This window comes from Rhinolophus hipposideros (assembly GCF_964194185.1).
Source record: "Rhinolophus hipposideros genome assembly, chromosome: 6".
In the NCBI taxonomy this organism is placed as follows: Eukaryota; Metazoa; Chordata; class Mammalia; order Chiroptera; family Rhinolophidae; genus Rhinolophus; species Rhinolophus hipposideros.
In genome coordinates this window covers 93,826,346-93,847,013 of record NC_138052.1, presented here as the reverse complement: position 1 = coordinate 93,847,013, position 20,668 = coordinate 93,826,346, and the positions used below count along the sequence as shown (strand labels likewise).

The following is a 20,668-nucleotide window of genomic DNA, read 5'->3' as shown; positions in this document are numbered from 1 at the left end:
GTTTATAGGTGAACTGGTATATTTTGAACAGGCCTTATATGAAGTGATTGCATCTCTTTTACCTGATTGTATCGTGGAACAGACATTGTGTCTCACTGGGGAACAGTCCCTTGACTAATATTGTAAAACAGAAAATATAAATCAACCCTTCAAGCAATGTTAATTAGATATGCTAAATAAAAAAATTAAATAGCTTCATTGAAAGATTTGTTGTGATAGGCTAATGAAAAAAATAAAGGAAAAAAAGGTACCTAATACAAAAGACTATAAAACTGACGTTACCCCTTCCAGGTGACTATCTTTGGATATCTTTCACTTCTTGGTCTAAGGCCAACCTAAGGGCCATAATTAGAGAATTTCTTAAACCCAGGCCTCCCCAAAGCGGAAATACAACTGTATACCCAGAGGGAAAGAAGCAAATTAGGGATTATGTAGTTAGACAGGTAGGTCAACCTGTGATGTCATTTCAGTTACAACCCAATTTTGAAAGCAATTGTCCATATCTTGTAAATCTTTGCAAAACGAGAAATACAGCTCTGGAAGCAGTTCGAGCCTCTGATCGTTATCATTTCCAATTCCTAAGACTGAAGAAATTTAAAAAAAAAAAAAAGGAGATGAAGGTTATTTTCAAAGCATGAGCTGCTGCTTCTCTGGCTCCAAGGCTCCCTTGCCAAGACAAATAAAAATCTTAATTGTCTTCTCCACAAATATTAAAATGAAAAAGCCTTAACCACTGTGTGGATAAACTTACTACTCATTTCATGGCAGCAATTTTTAAATGAAGACTAGTAGGTCTCTGTTTGCATGTTCGTGTGTTGTGTGGTATTTCCTATCTCTGGATGGTAGTGCTAATTTGTAAAAAAGCTCTATTGAATTGGCTTAAACAAACAAGCTCATATATTTAAAAATCCTCAACAATATGACAGAAACTAACCTAGATACTTTTCGGATCATGTGATCTGGGAAAATATTTGATATTAAAGTTGGTTTGAGTTTGGTTTGGTTAAATAGACATGTCTTTAGAGTTATGAAAATTAAATACAATACTTTTATTCTATCTGGCTTTATTTATTTATTTATTTATTTATTTATTTATTTATTTGTTACTTTTATTTTTTAATTTTCCCCCTTTCTTCTGCCTCCCCCCAACTCCAGTTCAAACCGATGTTTTTCAGTCTAGTTGTGTAGGACACAGCTCCCTGGCCCATGCTGGTGTTATATGAGCCTTGCGCTCCCCGGGGGGAGCACACAGCAGCATGGTAGCCCACGGCAGCACACAGCAGCTCCTGGCAGCTCTCGCTAGCCTCCTGCTGCTAACGGCAGCCCAGCTCCAGGGAGAGCTGTTGTTCACAATCTTAGCTGTAGAGGGCGCAGCTCACTGGCCCATGTGGGAATCCAACCTGCAACCTCAGCGTTAGGACCACCGCGCTCCAACCACCTGAGCCACTGGGCAGGCCCCTATCTGGCTTTATTAGTTAAATAAATTCTTGTAATCTGTGTGGCAAAATTTGTCAGCGAGAAAAATACCTTAGAATAATAATTGACTTTGATGTCTCATGAAATTCTCATAAGTAATCTAAACATAATTGGTAAGAACTAATGAATTAAATAGATGCAAGTGGGGTAAGAGTTTTTTATGTGGATTCTTTAGCATATTATGTTTTATGATATTTGTACTTAAAAAATAGTTTCCCAAATCTTTAGAGTTTTGCTAAGTTAAATTAAATTATAGGAATTTATTAAATATGTAGATCGATTCATAATAAGAAAAAAATGAAACATTAATTATTGAGTGTAAGTTTTTCTACTTTTGGTTTCCGGTTGCAGAAAAACTAAACAGACAAATTTGGGTCTATTAGTAAACATGTTTTATGCCATGTTGAGAAATTTTCTATAAAAAAGCATGTTTCTAGAAATTATAAATAGTACTTATAAACTTGCCAAGCCACAGTATGCTAATGTAAAAGACAGTTCATAATTATTTACTTCTTAGTTTTTATTAGAAATTAAGATTTTTTAAAGGTTAAAATTTCTAATATATGCTACTGGAAATAATAAAAGGTGACGATATGTAAGGACAGTAGGGTATGTTTAGCTAAGAAAAAGTATGAGGAATGAAGATGGATTTTTGCTGAGGGAAATGAGAATAAGTTTGTCTAAACTTAGAACTTCTGTTTACAAAGGAAAAACGAAGGGTACACAAAAAGCTGAAGAGAAAATTTTACCTTGTGTAAGCAAGCTGACTGAAATTAAATTGTTATTATAAAGGTTTTAAAAACTAATCTTTAATATCAACAGTGTGCTTGTGAAAAGCTAAAACTTAATTTTCTTTTATTTGCGAAAAGGCTTTTCTTTTCTAGCAATCTGCTGAGAAAGCAAAGATTCTGTGTTTCAGCAAATTAATTTTTGTGTGTTTTATGTTGTCTTAATCAGGTCCTTGATTACTTAAGAAAATATAATCTCCTCAACAGTAAGAACTAAGTTTTGCTAACAATTATGTAGCCTTCTGTATTTGTCTTTGAAATCTCTTATTGTTACTTTGGTTAAATGGATAATTAAGTATTGTTTCATAATGACTTATAATCATATTTAGTCAAATATCTAAACCTTTTGGTGCATTTTGACCATCTTCCCCCAAATTCAAAAAATAAATAGTCTTTTCTTGACCTGGAAATAACTTTGAGGTATTCCAAAAAGCCCCTGGAACACCTTAAAAGATTTCTTTTCTCTCCTCATAAAAGAAAAAATTTAAGCTACTTAGGCTTATTTGGAGTGATGGTAAACTTCTAGGATACACTGTATGGGTAAACAAATGGCTGTAAATTAAATGGGAAACCCAAGACACTTGCCTCTTTCCTGCTCCCTGGGAAACCCCACTTTTGGTTTTTGCATTCCTTCATCCCCTGTAGTGCATTTAAGCTGGAATGCATTCAACTGCCACTTAGTTTGGGTTATCAGTGTTCCTGTATGTCTGTTTTCTGGATAAGTTGACGTTTTCCCTTGCTAGTCAATCAATCAATCAATCAATTGATCAGTTCTTTGATTTCCGCCTCCTGAAACATATACTCTGCAGGGTTATGTATGACCTTGATTGTTTCATTCACTGTTGTTTACAAAAAATGGTGGCTGGTCAATATTATACTGGTAAACCAACACTCTGTAAACAGCCTGAAAACCGAGAAAACAAAAGCCTGATTTGTAGCATTTGCTGATTATAAAAGTCTTTTTTTAGAGGAAAGAAGAGTGTAAATGGGTAGAGAAAGACAATTGCAAAAGTCGTCCCTGAGGACCACATTGAAATCATTCTATAGTTCTGATTGCAAGGGTCTCTGGTCAACATGATTGTCTTAGATATTACCCAGAGGGTTCTCTAACTCAAGACATCAGAAAGACAACCGAATAATGAATGGATATGGAGAGGCTGAAGATGAACTTCTGATTCCTATTTTTGAGTGAAAACTTCCCTGAGCAGGGCTCTGGAAATTGTCACTTCTCTGATCCCACCTGGATTTCTCTTCAGTCTGATACTGGTTCAGCCAGTTCTGTTCATGTGTCCTATGTGGATATTGTCCTGCCATGTTCTGTCCTCTGTGGCTGTTTCCTTGTACTGGGGACTCTATTACTCAATGGTGAGAACATTCAATCTCTGGACCTACAGCTGCTCCAAACAGGCATGGAGATAAAGAGTGTTTTGTTCCAGGGCTGTTTGCAAAGACCTGTTGCCTGTTATTTATAAATTTTGAATTGATTTTCCCCCCTTATCATGCCCCTGTTTATTCCTTTTTTTTGAAAAGCATAACATGAACACCACTGATTCACCCCTCTATGGATTGCTCTATGGGGTCAGCTGGGCAGAGAGGGCCTCATGACATGCAGGTAAGGAAGATAAGATCTAGTGACACTTATGGGTGGCACAACAGAACACTGTGGTCCACAGTTAACACTCTTCACAAAGACCACATGGAAATGAACATTTGAAAGAGGTCATAGTTTGTCCAGTAAAACATTTGACCAGTAAAACATTTAGGATTTATAAAGCATTCTCCATATTCGTGCAGGGGAGAAACATATTAAGGATTTCGTTGTTTCTTGGGATTTTCAACTTTCAGGATTTGTGACATGAAGTTCTTTTGTTTGTGGGGCTGCTTTCCTCTTCACGAGGCAGGGGGCACGGGTACTGTTGTACCAGCTCTGAACATTTGGTTGCCCCTGGCAGATGCTCTATGTAGATGTTATTTCCTGGGACCACAGCCATGACGCCATCTCTGTGCTCTCTGTGAGTCTGAAAAGACCCACCCTGTTCTCTGTACAGGGACCCTCATGAGCACACAAAGTGTTTCCACTTATAACAACCCACTTCAAGTCTCCCTCTAAAAGACAGCTGTCTGCTGTAGTTATGCTCACCTCAAACCCGGCTTTTTCTTCCCTGGTCAAGGCACCATTGAGTCTCCACCTGCAGGAAGCATTTACAGAGTAGAGAACCTCTAGGACAAGCCATTGGAAGCCAGCAGGCTCTGTGCTCTGGGGGAGGCTGCCCAGATGGGTATCCAGGTGCCATCTCACTGCTCTGCAAACTCAGATACCCGCTGGCTCACTGTGGCAGTCAGCTGAGGGGCGCTCCCCTCAGAGCATTCCAGCCTGTGAGGAAATTCACAGGGCAGGGGACACCTAGGCCTAGTGGAAGACTCAGGGACCTAGGAAGATGGACAGCTCAGAAAGGGAGTGGAAAGAGTCAAAGACACACAATGTGAACTAAAACTTCTCTGTCTAGGTCATACATCCAATTCTGGGCATAGGAACTGCCAAATAGGAAAACCATCTCTTCTTGCACCAATTCCTTATATATTTCACCCTTATTTAAAAGGAAATAATCGCCCTTCGAACCTTGATTTTGAAGTACTTCGTTAGAGGGTTGAGAAGAGAGTTCTGTTTTTGATCAAGACAGACGGTGAATTCGGAGGGGACAGGGTGCAGTTTTAAAGGGGACCGTGCAGTAGCAGCACTCTGCCACCGGAGAGCAGGGTAGACTTTCTGGAGAAACTGGAGAGAGGCCACGCCCACCGAGGGACCGGGACGGTAGAATGCAAATTTAAAATGAGGTTTCACTCGCTAAAATTAGAACAAAAAATAACCCCGGTCGTAGAATCTTTCCTTTTATTCCATTCTGTGTGCTCCTGAGAAGACCTGAGGCCTGCTGAAGGCTGGAGCCTGTTCCCGGAGGAGCCCACATCAGGTCTCTGATGGGGGTGGTTTGTGGGGTGGGGGTGAGGGAGGAGAGGGAGGCCCTGGAAGGGGCCGGGGCAGCGGCTCTTTGCCAACTGGGTCAAACACAGGTTTATGCCTTTATAATGTGGATGGCTTCAGCGGAGCGCCCTGGCTGACGGAAGCCCCACCAAGAGGAGGGTGCTTTGGGAAAGTGACTGGGCCTCCGCCGGCCGAACTGGTGCCAGTATCTGACTTCCAGTGAGAGCACTTGTGCAAGACGGAGACGGACCGCCCGGTTTCCCTTCCGATGTGCACCCCGGTGCCTGACCTTCTGTGTCACCCAAGCGCTGCTGGGGCGCGGCTCCCAGGGCTCAGCCAGGGTCCGGGGAAGGATCTGCACCAGGCCGGGATTCCCAACTCTGGGGGAGAGCGAGGAGCAAGGCACGGGAGGGCCTCCTCATCCTGAATTTCTTCACTTCTGTTTTCTGTTTAACCATTACATTTAACAGCCCAAACGAATTCACACCGGCGTGTGGCCTCATGTAGGCAGGAGAGGAGCACAGTCCCTTGCTGCTGCCGCTTCTTTGCAGGTAGTCGAAACCAGCAAAGAAGCTCAGATGCGGCTCTGAAAAGTTTTTACATTAGTCATCTACAAGATTCTGGCTCCGAAAATTTGCCCCCACCCGGCCCCAGCTACTCTTCTTCAATTATGCTCAGCTCTAGTGTCCTGGCTTTCCAGAACACCACCGGAGGGCTTAGTTAGGGATAATTAACACAAAGCTCCAGATTCAAATCACAGGAACCCCGACCTTGGTTATTATTTTTAAAATTATGGATATATATATATATATATGCATTATATATATGTAATATATATGTAATGTATATATATATGTATAGTTTTAATCATTTGTAAGTGGACAATTCAGTTGTATTAAATACATTCACAATGTTGTGCAACTATCACACTATCTATTAAAACTTTTTCTCCGACATAAACCCTGTACCCATTAAACAGTAACTCCCCATACCCCCGCCCCCCAGCCGCTGGTAATTTATATTCTACTTTCTGTTTCTATGAATTTTCCTACTCTAGGTACCTCATATAAATGGAATCATACATTTGTCTTGTGTCTGGCTTGTTTCACTTAGCATGATGTTTTCAAGGTCTACATATATTAAAATTTTTAATCCTTTTTATGGCTGAAGCATGCTCCATTGTATGGATATACCATATTTCATCTATTCATCTGTTGATGGACACTTGGGTTGTTTCCACTTTTTGGCTACTGTGAATAACGCTGCTATAAATATTGTTGTACAAATATCTGTTTGAATCTCTGGATATATACCTAGGAATGGCATCGCTCTTTCCCATGGTAGTTCTATCTTTAATTTTTTGAGGAGCTACCAAGCTGTTTTTCACAGTGGCTGTATCACTTTACACTCCCACTGGCAACGTGTGAGGATTCCAATTTCTTCACATCATCACCAATATTTGTTACTTTCTGTGTGTAGTTTTTAAAATTAAAAATAAATTTTTATAACCATGCTAGTAGGAATGAAGTGATATCTCACTGTGGTTTTGATTTGCATTTCCATAATGACTAATGATGTTGAGCGTCTTTTCGTGTGCTTACTGACCATTTGTATGTCTTCTTTGGAAAAATGTCTGCTCAAGTCCTTTGCCCATTTTTGAATCAAGTTATTTGTGTTTTTTGTTGTTATTGAACTTTGGAAGCTCTTCATGTATTCTGAATATAAATCCCCTATCAGATATATGAATTGCAAATGTTTTCTCCCATTCTGTAGGTTGTCTTTTCACTTTCTTGATACCGTCTTTTGATGCAGAAAAGTTCTTAATTTTTTTTTAAAGATTTTATTGCGGAAGGGGAACAGGACTTTATTGGGGACTTTATTGGGGAACAGTGTGTACTTCCAGAACTTTTTTCCAAGTCAAGTTGTTGTCCTTTCAATCTTACTTGCGGAGGGTGCCGTTCAGCTTCAAGTTATTGTCCTTTCAGTCTTAGTTGTGGAGGGCGCAGCTCAGCTCCAGGTCCAGTTGCCATTGCTAGTTGCAGGGGGTGCAGCCCACCATCCCTTGTGGGACTTGAGGAATCGAACTGGCAATCTTTGTGGTTGAGAGCCCGTGCTCCAACCAACTGAGCTATCTGGGAGCTCAGCGGCAGCTCAGCTCAAGGTGCCGTGTTCAATCTTAGTTGCAGGGTGCACAGCCCACCATCCCTTGCGGGACTCGAGGAATCCAACTGGCAACCTTGTGGTTGAGAGCCCACTGGCCCATGTGGGAATCTGACCGGCAGCCTTCGGAGTTAGGAGCATGGAGCTCTAACCGCCTGAGCCACCGGGCCAGCCCAAAAGTTCTTAATTTTAATGAATTTCAAGTTATCTCATTTTTCTTTTGCTGCCTGTGCTTTTGGTGTTATTATCTGTGAAATCATTGCCAACTCTAGTGTCATGAAGATTTTCCCCAATAGTTCTTCTAAGAGTTTTACAATGGTGCTTCTTAATGTTAGGTCTGTGATCTAGTTTGAGTTAATTTTTGTATATGGGGGTCTAAATTTGTTTTTTTTTTTTTTGCATGTGAATATACAGTTTCCTCAGCATCATTTGGTGAAAAGACTATCCTTTTTTTTCATTGAATGGTCTTGACATCCTTGTTGAAAATCAATTGACTGTATGAAGATTTATTTCTGGTCTTTCTGTTTCATCAATCTGTATGTCTGCCCTTATGCCTGTACCATACTAGCTTTGCATTACATTTCAAATTTGGGAAGTGTAAGTCTTCCAGCTTTCTTCTTCTTTTTCAAGATTGGCTATTCAGGGTCCCTTGCAATTTAACATAAATTTGCGGATCACCTTCTCCATTTCTGTGAAACAGGCAGTTGGAATTTCGATAGGGATTGTGATGATTATGTAGAGTGCTTTGGATAGTATTGACATCTAACAATGTAAGGCTTCTAATCCATGAACATGAGCTGTCTTTCCATTTACTTAGGCCTTCTTTAATTTCTTTCAGCAATGTTTTGTAGTTTTCAGCAAAAAGTCTTTCTTTCACTTCTTTGGTTAGATTTACTCCTAAGTATTTTCTTGTTTTAGATGCTATTATAATGGAGTTGCTTTCTTAATTTTTATTCAAAAAAATTTTTTTGAAGAATATGTCTGTGCTGGGCATCAGCTGGAAGAGAAAGCTTAAGTTGGTTTCAGGTCCTAGCTGAACCTGCATCTGTCTCTGGGCATGTGCAGTGACTTTCTAAATTCCCCTGTGTATGTGATTGTTTTTGAATATCCTAATCTTAAATGTCTGGCTTCCAAAAGGAGAGAAAGGGAAAAAAGGAAAAAAAACAAAACAAACAAACAAACAAAAAAAACAATAACCCAACCAAAAAAAAAACCAGATGCAGCTCCTTTAAATACCCAGGAAACCACCTCAGCCAGTACGGGTTGCAACAAGGCTGCCTGCCTCTGTGCCTGAGCCTCCGAGATGAAAAGCAGCGATCAGCAATCAGAACAGAATCCTGATATTTGAAGAATATTATCGCCCACCGTGGCTTTAGCAAGCCACGCCAGGAATGTGGGCACAGCTGCCTGCCACTGGGTTCGAGGGTAGGGGATAGGTAACTACTGCAGCATTAAAGGCAGAAATTAGCCAAAATGAGCCACAGTTTACCAGTCCAGCTTTCTCCTGGAAGATGCAAGCATTCAAGTAGACTCCAGTCTTCCAAAATTGTGACTTCAGACAATGTCTGCTAGTACAATTGTTGTCTAAGTGGAGAGAGATTCCTGGTGCTTCCTACTTTGCCATCTTTTGTCACATCCCCTCCCATTACTAAGCCTTGAATATTTAAAACTGCTTGATTTCCATTTGCCCTTTGATCCCTGTGTTCTGCCACACCAATGGTGAATCAGCCTGGACCTGTCTAGAGAGGTAGCTTCATTTACAACAGGCACCTCTCCAAGCAAAGACTATAGTTATGTATTCACTTGATTTTTTGTGGGGATTCAAGGGGGCCCCACAAGCACATAACTCCTTTTATGTGCTTGACATCAGAGTTTCTTAAGGGGATAGATAAGAAGTCTGGTAGTTGGAGATCATAACACCTGTCTTATTACTAATCAAAACTGGATTGGGGTGTATGTCTTAGATATGCCACAACAAGGGGTTTCCGCACACTGGGCACCATGATGAGGAAACCTGCCCTAGCCAGGTAAGGCCTGCTCTTGGCAATGGCTATACCTGAAGCATCAGTCTACAGGCCTCCTCTCTGCCCTGTGGCTGGCTCCAGAGAAATAGGCAGGAAGAGACCACACCTCATAGCCTGTGTGCCTTCTCCAGAAACATCTAAGAACTTCTCTCTCATGGGCAGGCGGAGGGTGTGGGGAGGGACTAGAAGTGTCAGGTTGATGGATGTCCTCCCTCCTGGAAGGAGACATCAGGAGCTGGGAATAAATGTTCTCACCTAAAGTTCTCAGGCTCCTGCTCTTTTCTTCCAGTTCTCATCCACAGGAGAAAGCTCGGGCTCTTTATCATTGAGTCATAGGGCCCCCTGCTGCTTCTGCCTCCTGCCTTTCAATTCCACAGGCCAGCGCACCTACTTCTCTGAGTTCTAAACCCCTGGTCTCAGCTCAGACTCATGCCTCAACACAGAATCCTGAACTGAAACTGTTTTTGGTGAAACTTATGAAGACAGTTACCTCAGTGGTCCAGTAAGGACCAGCATGTCTGCTGGCCCGTGTTTTTCCCCAGCTTCACACCTTCCTCTGCTTCTAAGTGTTTCTTGAATAATCTACACTGTCCCTGCGGGGGCAGAAATATCACATGGCAGTTCCTTCCCTGTAGCTGTGGAAAGGCCTTATTATTACATATTTCCTTCACGTTGTCCCAGCAGGATTTTTCAGGTCAGCCTGCTTCTTAGGTTAGTTCTGCTGTTGTCTTCTACATGTGGGTCTGAAGGGATCAGACATCCTTTTTTCTTCCCCACTCTTTATGCCTTGATCACTAGACCAAAACCTAGTCCCACCTAGCTCTCTCCGTTCTGGTTTTATTTCATGTCCTGCTCCCGTTTTCTTTTTGTTCCAATTTATATTTAACTTTTGCTTATATATTTTAAGTATTTTAAAAAAACTCACTTTAAATCCTTTGTTGAATGATGACAGAGTATGAATTAAAGAAATAGTTGTCTGGAAACATAGATGTAGCTGGGTGTTAGCTGTGTTCATCTTGCTTCTTAAGATCCAGATGATTTTGATTTTTATGCCTTTGGTCGACCCCTTCATAACCCTTCTTGATCTCCCTGACACTTTGCCTAGAAATCTTAACTAGATCACTGAGTTCATTAGGTATATTTTCTATTTTCCACATTAGTACTGGCGAGAGTTTCCTGAAACTTTCCTGTACTATATAACAAGGGTCTCCTTTCCTCCAGCTTGCTTCCACTGATACTTTCCTCACTTTCCTGTAAGCCTCACTGACAATTCCCTGGGGGAACTTGAGGCTTTTGCCCACTGCTTGTGGGCAAATGTCACGTGTTTCATATTTTTGTTACAACAGCATCTCATTTCAAAATCTGTGAAAAAATCACCCAAAATGTAGTTACTTAAAATAAAAAAAATCATTTATTTTGCTCATTCTGACAGAGCTCAGCGAGCATGGCTTGTCACTGTTCTGTGTGGCATCGCTGGGGTGACTTGACTGGCCCTGGAGGATTCTACTTCTACTATGACTCCAAATCTCCTTCCATCATGGCGTACCACGTGGCTGGCTGCCTGGTGCTGGCCTGTGTCCTAAGGCCTTGGCCTGGAAACCAGCATAGCATCACTACTGCCATATTCCATTAGTTTCAAGGAAAGTGGACATAAACCCCCACATCTCAATGGGAGGAGTGTCAAGTAATTCTGCGGGCATGGTTTAAAGTGTCACACTACCCTTAAAAGATTGGCTGTTTTTACCAGCTTGTCTCTGCTTCTGACCCCAATGGCCTTGAGGTTTCTCTTTTTCCTCCATTGTGCTTTCAGCAACTCTAAGAACATTCTCCCCACTTTATTATTCAGAGCACTTCAGCTCCTTCCAGCTTTGTATCCAAATGCTTGAGGTCTATCTAACTTGTCCAGTCAAAGTCACTAATATGCCTGACTAACTCATGGGCCTGAGACATTGAAAGTTTTTGTTTTTCTCTTTTCCTTCCTACAGAAATCTCTGCAAGGGGAGAGGCAAACATGGAGGTTACTTCCCTCTAATATAAACTATGTCATTGGACTTAAAGATAACTCTGGTTGATTTGGTCAAATGGAATTTTTCATCCTCTTTGCTTTGATATAGGGTCCCTTGTCTTCTGTGGACTCCTTGGAGCTGGTCCGTTCCTCCTCCCTGCACTGCTCCTTCCCCTAGTTCTCCAGGCCTTGACTCTGTAAGTCCTCCTCAATCCCCTGCCATCACATTCCCCTGAATTCTGGAAAACTTCTTGGAGTTTGAGAAAGGAGACTAAAATCATTTGTGGCCTTGTTTTCAGTGTTGAGAAATACCTGCACTTATTTTTTTTGAATCAGTTTAGACTTCCTGAAAGTCATCTGGGGAATCCCAGTCTAGGCCTAGTTGAGCACAGATTTCTTGCTGTGGAAGGTCACCCCTGCCAGGTTCTGTGGAATAAAAAGTGGTGACAACAGGAGGCCAGCAGGTAGAGGTACTACCTTTATCATCTTTGTCAATGTGGGCTTTCATATTTATTTATTTATACCTCGTCTCATGCCCACATTTTGGTGAATTGGCTTATAAAATGCCAACAGAAATCCCCAGTTTGGTGTGCAGTGAACAACTCAGTTGTGACACAGCATGGTTGTGAGAACAGCATGGCTGTGAGGTGGCCCTGGGGCCAGGTGGCCCTGGGGGGAGGCCCCTCTCCAGCTAGACCGCTCTGCTCTGTTCAGGTCTGGTTTGTTCTGCTCTACGTGCTCTGCTCTGTTCCAGTCTGTTACTCTCTGCTCTAGCAACCAACATTTCATTGAGCTCTCTCCACCCCCTCAGAAATCTATTCCAGCAGATTTTCTCTTTGCTGCGGACATCACAGACAGGGAGATGAGACCAGCACTCTCCCAGTACCTACCATATAACCAGCCCATGAGAGGACAGGCCACACCAGGAGGAGAGCAGGCCCAGATATGGAGCAGTTAACCATTAATGACCCCAGAGGCAATATGAATTTATTTCTCTTACAGAAAGCAAAAAAAAAACCACACTAGTGTGGCACCTCAGTAGTGTCCCAACATTCAGAGTTTAAATATAAAAGAGGGATTAGAAAACAGTTCAAAAGGCAACAAAATCAGCAGGGCCACCTCCAGGGTGGTGGTGGTGGAGCAGGAGGGTACCAGCCCCTCTCTGGTGCTGGCTCTAAGCAGGGTCACTGGAGGAGGTGGAGCTCCAGATGAACAGTAGCACCAGCGAAGCACCACAGACAGCTCCCGCCTCCCTTTGGGGAACACACTGTTCCTGATGGTTGGGAAGCTCCAGAACATTATGTTTTCTCTGAGGTTAGTGAAACCATCCATGAAACTTCTAAAACACCTTTCACACCTGGCAGGTTGTAGATGAAAGCTAAGCTGTGCCTGGCCATGCTGGGCAGCTTGGTAACGGGGCAGCATTCAGCTCATCCATCTAGTCCCAGTGAAAACTAGATGCAGGGCCATCCTCGAGGTTGTCACTGTCTGGGAAGAACTCGCGATTGAAGTACTCTAAGAGATCAATCATGCTGAGAACCTCCTCAGGTGCCTGAATATGCTCATAAAGGAAGGTGTCCAAAAAGAGGTCCCTGGAGAGGGGTCCTGTATGAGACATTTCTTCTCTCACGGTGGTGGTGGTGGTGGCAATTGTGACTGTGTCTGGAGCACTTGAGCCAGGAGGCATATTGCCTGCCTCTACCTGAATTTTACTGAAATTATATTAAATCTATAGATCAAGTCAAGAGAATTTACATCTTAATATTTAGTCTTCAATCCATTAACATGGTATACTTTTCCATTTATTTTAGCTTAAAAAAATTCTCTGCAAATGTTTTGTGATTTTCAGTGCAGTGTTATTGCACATCATTCGTTAGATTTATTTTTATTAGTGATGGTTTTGAAGCTTTTGGAAATGGCATTATTTTTCATTTTTATTTCAACTTGTTTATTGCAAGAATATAGAAATACAATTGATTTTTTGCATATTGATCTTGAATCCAGTTACCTTGCTAAGTTACTAATTAATAACAATAGTTTGTCTATAAATACTTTCATAAATACACAATCCTCTGCAAATAATGGCAGTTATATTTTTTCCTTTTTAGGTTTATTGTTAAAATTCATTTTCATAGCTTATTTGCATTGGCTAAAATTTCTAGTAAATGTTGAATAGAAATGGTGACAGTGTATATCTTTGTCTTGTTCTTAAATTGTACCTAATATTGTACTTAAGTACTACTGAACGTACTTAATATTTCACCTTTACTTTCTATATTTAGACAGTAAATATAGTTACTTTCTATATTTAGTTTTCTGAGAGTTAAAATAAGTGAACAGATTTTGAATTTTATCGAGTGCTTTCTTGGGGGTCTATGGAAATTATTATAGGGTTTCTTCCTTTATTTTGTCAATGTGGGCTATACGTTCCTTTATTTTTAAATGTTAAAGAATTCTTGCACTCTTAAAATAAGTCCCAGTTAGTCATGATGTATTATTCTTCTCATCTATTTCTGGATTTGAGTTGCTAATGTTCTGGAGGAGTGTTTTCATCTATGTTAATGAGAGATGTTGACCTGTACTTTTCATTTTCATAATGTCTTTGTCAGGTTTGTGTCAGGATTATGATGTTCTCCTATAGCAAGTTGGGGTGTATGTGTTCCTTGTTTCTTTATTTACTGAAAGACTTTGTGTGAGATTGGTAATATACTTCCTTTCATGTATGTTTTGAAAAATTCACAAGTGAAGTTATCTGGGCCTAGGTTTTTTTATTGTTGTTGTTGCTGTTGGTGTTGTTGTTTTGGGGGGAACGGCATCTTGAATCTTAATGTTTATTTTCTCATTGTATTTTTTCCTTAGAATGCTTTCAATAGTGAAGAACGAGACAATTTTCCATGAAACCTGTTTGAATCACTTCAAGGAAAATAAGGTGGAGATAGCAAGTGCAATAACAAAGCCATTTCCTTTCCTTGAGAGCCTCAGAGACCGCTCTTTCATCACAGAAAAATTGTATAATGTAAGTGAAGTTTATTATATTTTCCCATGGTAATTCAGCCCCACATTAATTTATATTTGGCATTCTGGATTCAAAATGTAGTGTATCATTAACTGACTGATAGCTCTTTTATGCTTTTCATGGGAAGACTCTTTTAAGTTAGTTAATCATCCTATAATTTTAAGGGTGACAAGGCAAGCAGACATCACTAAAGACACTTCTGTTCTAATTGAAGCCCTTCTTTTCTGTGGGACATGTTAAAGAGTGTGTGTGTGTGTGTGTGTGTGTGTGTGTGTGTGTGTGTGTAGGAGTAGAAGGTAACGGTGATATGGTTGGATTGAAACTGATATGCTTTGCAAATGCATAGCAATTTATACAATATAATAAAATGAAACAAAATTAAAAGAATTAAGAATTGGGGCAGTATTCCATTCTGATATCTGCTTATCTTCAGGGAATTTGTGCTATTATAAATCAAATTTCTGCCTTGTTGCTGTCTCCTCCAAATTGTATACATTTTGTTAGGGGGTTCTGGAGTCCTGGAATTCAAGTAAATTTGATTAGTGAGCCCTCCTGGAGAAATAGAGGAAGAAGCCATCTCTCTATCATGCGATTGTGCAGTTCCCTTTGTGCTCGTCACAGCAAGGGCAGGACTTCCTGGAGCCCTACCAGGACTTCTCACACCTAGGGTTGCTGTGCAGTCAACAGAATTGCTATAAGATCCATTCTTCAAACAAACCTAGGCAGGATGAAAGTGGAAAAGTCAAGAGGAAGGGTTTATTTGTGTTGATCAAACACTTAAGAAGTTCTAAAATATTGTGTAAAAAATGGTAGTCTATACTGAGAAAATAGAATGAGTATTCTATGCAATTACTTCCTCGATATCTGTTTAACTTTGAAACTATTATTTTCTATTTTTTTCCATTGTACTTTTTAAAAAGGATTCTCAAGAAGCCTGTAGAAACTTGGTCCCTGTAGAGAGGGTGGTGTATCGTATTCTCTGCCACCTTGAGAAGACGTTTGATAGATCACTTCTACAAGCCATATTCAGCAGGACTCATCTGAAGGAGTATCCTAATTTAATTCAGGTTCATAGAAGCTTTGAAAATGGTAATCAATTCCCTCCCCTCCCTTTTGGGGTCCATGTGTCATTTTCAGTCATTCACTCATTCAATCATTTATTTAACAAGTATGCATGAAATGCTTACTGTGTCCCAGGCCTTATGCTAGGTAGTGTGAATGTAAGTAACAGTGAACAAAACTGACATGTTCTCTCATCTCATCGTTAAAATGATGAGCCAATTACTCTGCTATGGCTTAATTTGGGTTTAATTATGTCCTTTTTCTGGGAATATCCAGAAGATGGATATTCTGCTGAGAAAATCCCTCTGTTCTTCCCTAAAGTTTGTACAGTTTACAGAGACTTTCCACTTATGGAATTTATATTGAGATAAGCTTTCACTCCTCTCTGATCATCTTGTTGGGTGATTAATTACTTTTATAACTTTCCCACTTGTTCCACCATCCTTAAAATTCCAGAGACTCATCTCCTATAAGATTTCAGTGGTTATTATTTTTTCTCTTCAGTGTCCTGGGGAAAGGGACAAGCACCACCAAGTCAGGAGCCACTGAGATTCAGAGTAGCACAAGGGCCAGAAGTCTTCCCTGGATTCATGGGTGGTCCAGATGTGTAATTATGAGGTGGTATCTCTGATTACCTGGCTGCAACCTCTAATTATTTTTTTCCTCTGCTCAGTGATCCAAGAGAAATATTTCTCCCAGGAAAGTGATACAGAAGAGACACAAATACTGCCCAACACTCAGCCAAGCTGTGAACGAGGTAATTATGACAAGATACCAACTTTGCTTTCTGGTGATAAAGAGGAGAAGTAGGCAAAGGAACCAAAAGGAGACTATGATACCGGGAAAGGAATACCAGAAGAATGTGGGCAGGTAGATGAGTGCTACTTTGAATCGATTCCAAAATGACCCAACTCCATGTGGAACCCAAGAGTATTAGCAAGAGGGGGCAAAGAGAGACTTTCTGCTCCATAACCTGGAAGGTGGAAAAAGAATCTAACTGTGAAGTATGAGTTTCCATGGGAGACCTTCAGTGTGAAGCTGTGAGGGCTAAGAATTATGGGCCCAAGGTCAACGTCAGAGAGGAGACCCTTGATAATGGCTGATGGTAAAGGGACTGATTTAAATGTGGGGAATTTTATTTAAGAGCAGGAATATTTAAGGAGAAAGGAAGTGGTAGAGACATGGGGAAGAGAGGAAGAAGTGGGAGAAATGAAAAGAGAGAAGAATGGGGTAAAGGACAGAGTAAAAACAACCACATTATTAACAGGTTACTTCTTTGAATGTTTATTCTGGCAGCTGTGGGTTTAGTGCTAATAGCAGCCATTAAAGGGTAGTATTACTTATGTGCCCATTTTGCAGTCAAGGAAATTGAAATCAGAGAGACCATGTATGTGGTTGGTCTGGGGTTAAATGAGCAGGGACGAATCCAGGTATTCTGAACCCAGAGCCTGTTATTCTTTTTTGTTTTAATGGAGGTAAAATTCACATAATGTAAAATTAACCCTTTAAAAGTGTTGTACAACAAGCAATGTTATACAATTATAGCCTCTATTTGCCATGTTTACCCGAAAATAAGACCTAGCTGGACAATCAGCTCTAATGCGTCTTTTGGAGCAAAAATGAATATAAGACCTGGTATTATATTATATTGTATTATATTGTATTGTATTGTATTGTACTGTACTGTACTGACCCAAGCACAATGTCTGGCACATAATAAGAGCTCAATTAATATTTGCCAGGAAATGAAAGTGCTTGTATTTCTGTACTCTAAAATATGAACACATATTTTGCCAAACATTACATTATTGATGTAGTTATATGGAAAGTTGAACAAAAACAGTTCTAAAAATTGCATTTGTGTGTACATGTAATAAGCTACCTTTGTGGAACAATAACGTAACTTAAGAATAAACACAAAATTCAGCCAAGATAATTATCAGTTAGTTAATGAGAATAGCAGGTAGGGGAAAAGAGAAAAACCAAAAAGTAGAATTCAAGGTCAAAAGAAAAGCACTTGAGAAATGAAGAGAGAAAGACAAAAACAGCCGGGCAGTGGACAAGGCACAATTCAGCACAAGAGCAACCTCTCAAGTGAATGGGCAGAGAGAAAGGAAAGGGCACCAGCAGGCTCTTTATGGGGGACAAAAGAAGATTCTTCATGAATCATTATTTATTTTAGGGGAAGAGCTGTCCAAACACGAAAATCGAGAACAATCTGGTGCTGCGATTCTGGTAGATGTGCAGGAGACAAATTCACCTTGTCTCCCCAGAATGGACCAAGAAGTCCAGCAAGCAAGGCCAGCATGTGACCAAGCTCCTGAAATGATTGGTAAGGCTGGCTGAGGGAGTCTGTGGTGCAGTGACACAGCGTGTGTCACAGCAGAGGTGACAGGAGGTGACCCAGGGAGTATTGGATGGATGCAGGGGAGGGAGACCCTGGTGCTTGGCGAAGGGAGCTTCTTCCTATCAGAGCAAAGTGAAGGGTAAATGGAAAAGTGCTGGGAGACCTAGGAATGCGAGAAATATTTGAGATGTGTAGAGCAAGGTAGCAAGAGTAGATCAGGAGACAGAAGACACATCAGAAAGTGCCAGAGAAAGAAACATGCAGAGACTGGGAGAAGAACAAAGAGGTAGGCACCAGAAGAAAGAAACAGAGGCAGAGCAATGGGGAGAGACAGCTGGGAGGGGAGGAAGAGAGTGAGCAGCCAGAAAACGGAGAGCAAGACAAGCAGAGCTGGCCACTGTGGTCATGGGTCCTTACCTCAGTGTCCAGGGAGAGTGACCAAAGCACCAGTAACCTGAAGGCCACAGGATCTCATGGGAAGACTTGGCTTGTCTGGAGCAGGGATGTTCCTGCCTAGAAGTTCTGCAACCTGTCTGGTCTTTCCAGGTGTCCCTTTGTTACGGGGTTTCCTGCCAGCTCCTCAGCCCCATCCTGAGACCCCTAAGGGTTTTGTTCTTTTGTGCAGTGATCAGCAGTGAATCCAGTGTGGAGGGAGTACCTTTGGAAGCCTAGAGCCAGCGCCAAGATGAAGGCTGGGTGAGGAGGGTGAAAATGGCCAGCCTGGGGCTGCAGAGCATCAGGCTTCTGGATGCAGAGCTCCTGTTTTTCCACGCATTTTACCTTGAGTGCACTTCACAGCCAATGGTCCACTTAACCCTGGGAACCCCTCCTCTGCATTTACATCATGTGGCACTTTGGGACGTGCGGGAGGCAAGGCCCTATCCATTGAATACGTGTGCTCATATACAAAAGGTCACTTTTACAATGATAAGGAAAAGTATAAAATACCGAGAGTAAAACAAAAGGAAAGAAATGAATTCGTTCTATGTGGGGTGGAGGGGGGAGGAAAGAAACCTTTACTTAAGAACCTACATGATTCAAATGAATGGAAGCATATAATATGATCCTTTGTAGAAAGACTTAATATCTTCTATTGTAAATTCCACTCCAAATTATTCAATAAGGGAACTTGACATGGCAATTTTAAATTTTATTTAGAAAAATAAATGAGCAGATATGGCAACCAAAAAACATTTGAAAAAGAAGTACGATACAAGGATGTTTGCACAGACAGAAGAGTCAGTAGGACACGGCACGTTCTCCTGTGCTCTCGGAGGCTCTGAAGGGTGAAATGGAAACGGACAACATTTTACACAGCACTGAGCTCACACAGAACTGCTCTTGCTGGTCGCCTGAATTGCAAAAATGTCTTGGAAATTTTTCTCAAATTTGTCCTCTAGTTGAAGTCCCAGACTGATGAATTTCTTGTTCTGAAAAAGTAAATTCAAAAAGAGTAATAGCCGTTGCTATTATTGAGCTTAGGCGCCCAAAGTTTCAAATAATCCGGACCTTCATTTTAGGTTACCCCGAATGTGAAGTGAGAATTGATCCAGTTAAGAATAGCTCATGTTCTCCGAGAGCTTGATCATTTCTCTTTATCTGGCAGACAGAGAAGCAAAAAGAGTACTATACTGTAGTCTAATTCTTCATCGGAAATGGACTGATTGATTTAATTAGAAAGAATTCTAGGTATTTGAGTTTTGAACACAGCACATAGGACTTGTAACAACAGGACAGTATGGAAATGTCTGCGATAAATTCACAGTGCCTTCCTTTTCCCTTCATTCTCACCCCTGGAGGCAATACTTGTTTTTTTTTTTTATAGTTTTATTTTATTTTATTTTATTTTTACATCCCTCACACCGTGAACCCCCCTCCCCCCATCCACCACCACCCCGACCTCACACCAAGCCATCACATTATACACATAAAATTATAGTTGGCATTCATTAATGTCCAGTCTCTGGTGTACAATGCCATGACCAGGCATCCACAGCATCCCTGAGGTGGTCTCCCAAACAGGACACATGTCCATCGGACACCCAACAAAATCCCCAAACACTATTGAATAAGTTCCCCAAAGTAATTCTCAAAAAACCCTGAGGCCATCCTGTGGTCACCAGCGGCCCCCCAATCCCTTCACCCTTCCTCCCATCCCCAACCCCCTCCCCCCCGCCCATCTAACAACTCTCGGTTTTTTGTGTCCCCAAAACTGTTTCTGATTAGTTCATACACATATTCTTTTCTTTAGATTCCGCATATAAGTGAGATCATATGGTACTTGTCTTTCTCTTTCTGACTTATTTCACTTAACATAATGTTCTCTAGATCCATCCATGTTGTTGCAAATGATAAGATTTCTTTTTTCTTTATGGCTGCGTAATACTCCATTGTATAAATGTACCACAGCTTCTTAATCCAGTCATCGACCGATGGGCATTTCGGTTGTTTCCATATCTTGGCTATTGTGTAAAGTGCTGCAATAAACATAGGAGTGCATACAGATTTTTGAATTGGAGTTTTGGATTTCTCCGGGTAGATGCCTAGGAGTGGAATTACTGGATCATAGGGTAGTTCTATCTTCAGATTCCTGAGATACCTCCATACTGTTTTCCATAGTGGCTGCACTAATCTGCAATCCCACCAACAGTGCACTAGCGTTCCCTTTTCTCCACATCCCCGCCAGCATTTGTTGTTTGTTGATTTATTGATGATAGCCATTTTGACTGGGGTGAGGTGGTATCTCATTGTGGTTTTTATTTGCATTTCTCTGATGGTTAGTGAGGTTGAGCATTTCTTCATATGTCTTC

General features: G+C 41.0%; 2 protein-coding genes across 8 annotated transcripts in view; one reads left to right on the top strand and one right to left on the bottom strand.

Moving 5' to 3' along the window:
• Positions 1–5,055: 5,055 nt before the first annotated feature.
• Positions 5,056–20,369, top strand: LOC308499175 (nuclear body protein SP140-like protein). Its single transcript, XM_081052139.1, has 6 exons — positions 5,056–5,233; positions 14,293–14,449; positions 15,370–15,538; positions 16,185–16,268; positions 17,694–17,843; positions 18,484–20,369. Exons 2-6 carry the CDS (start codon positions 14,294–14,296, stop codon positions 18,528–18,530), a joined length of 606 nt encoding a protein of 201 aa, XP_080908265.1. The 5' UTR covers positions 5,056–5,233; position 14,293; the 3' UTR covers positions 18,531–20,369.
• The window catches only part of SP100 (SP100 nuclear antigen), a 77,070-nt gene continuing 75,391 nt past the window's right edge, over positions 18,990–20,668 (bottom strand). For 5 of the 7 annotated variants that reach the window (XM_081052127.1, XM_081052128.1, XM_081052129.1 and 2 more), the window contains one exon: positions 18,990–19,288. In XM_081052127.1, coding sequence (XP_080908253.1) covers positions 19,184–19,288 — 105 coding nt within the window. In that variant the 3' untranslated portion in view covers positions 18,990–19,183. Of the gene's footprint in view, positions 19,458–20,668 lie in introns of all 7 variants that reach the window. The other 2 variants (XM_081052133.1, XM_081052130.1) reach the window with 2 other exon arrangements.

Coding starts and splice junctions, on each gene's coding strand:
- LOC308499175 (XM_081052139.1), top strand. CDS start 14,294: ATGCTTTCAATAGTGAAGAACGAGACAATTTTCCATGAAACCTGTTTG. Junction 14,450..15,369: donor TCACAGAAAAATTGTATAAT/GTAAGTGAAGTT, acceptor CTTTTTAAAAAG/GATTCTCAAGAAGCCTGTAG. Junction 15,539..16,184: donor TCATAGAAGCTTTGAAAATG/GTAATCAATTCC, acceptor TCCTCTGCTCAG/TGATCCAAGAGAAATATTTC.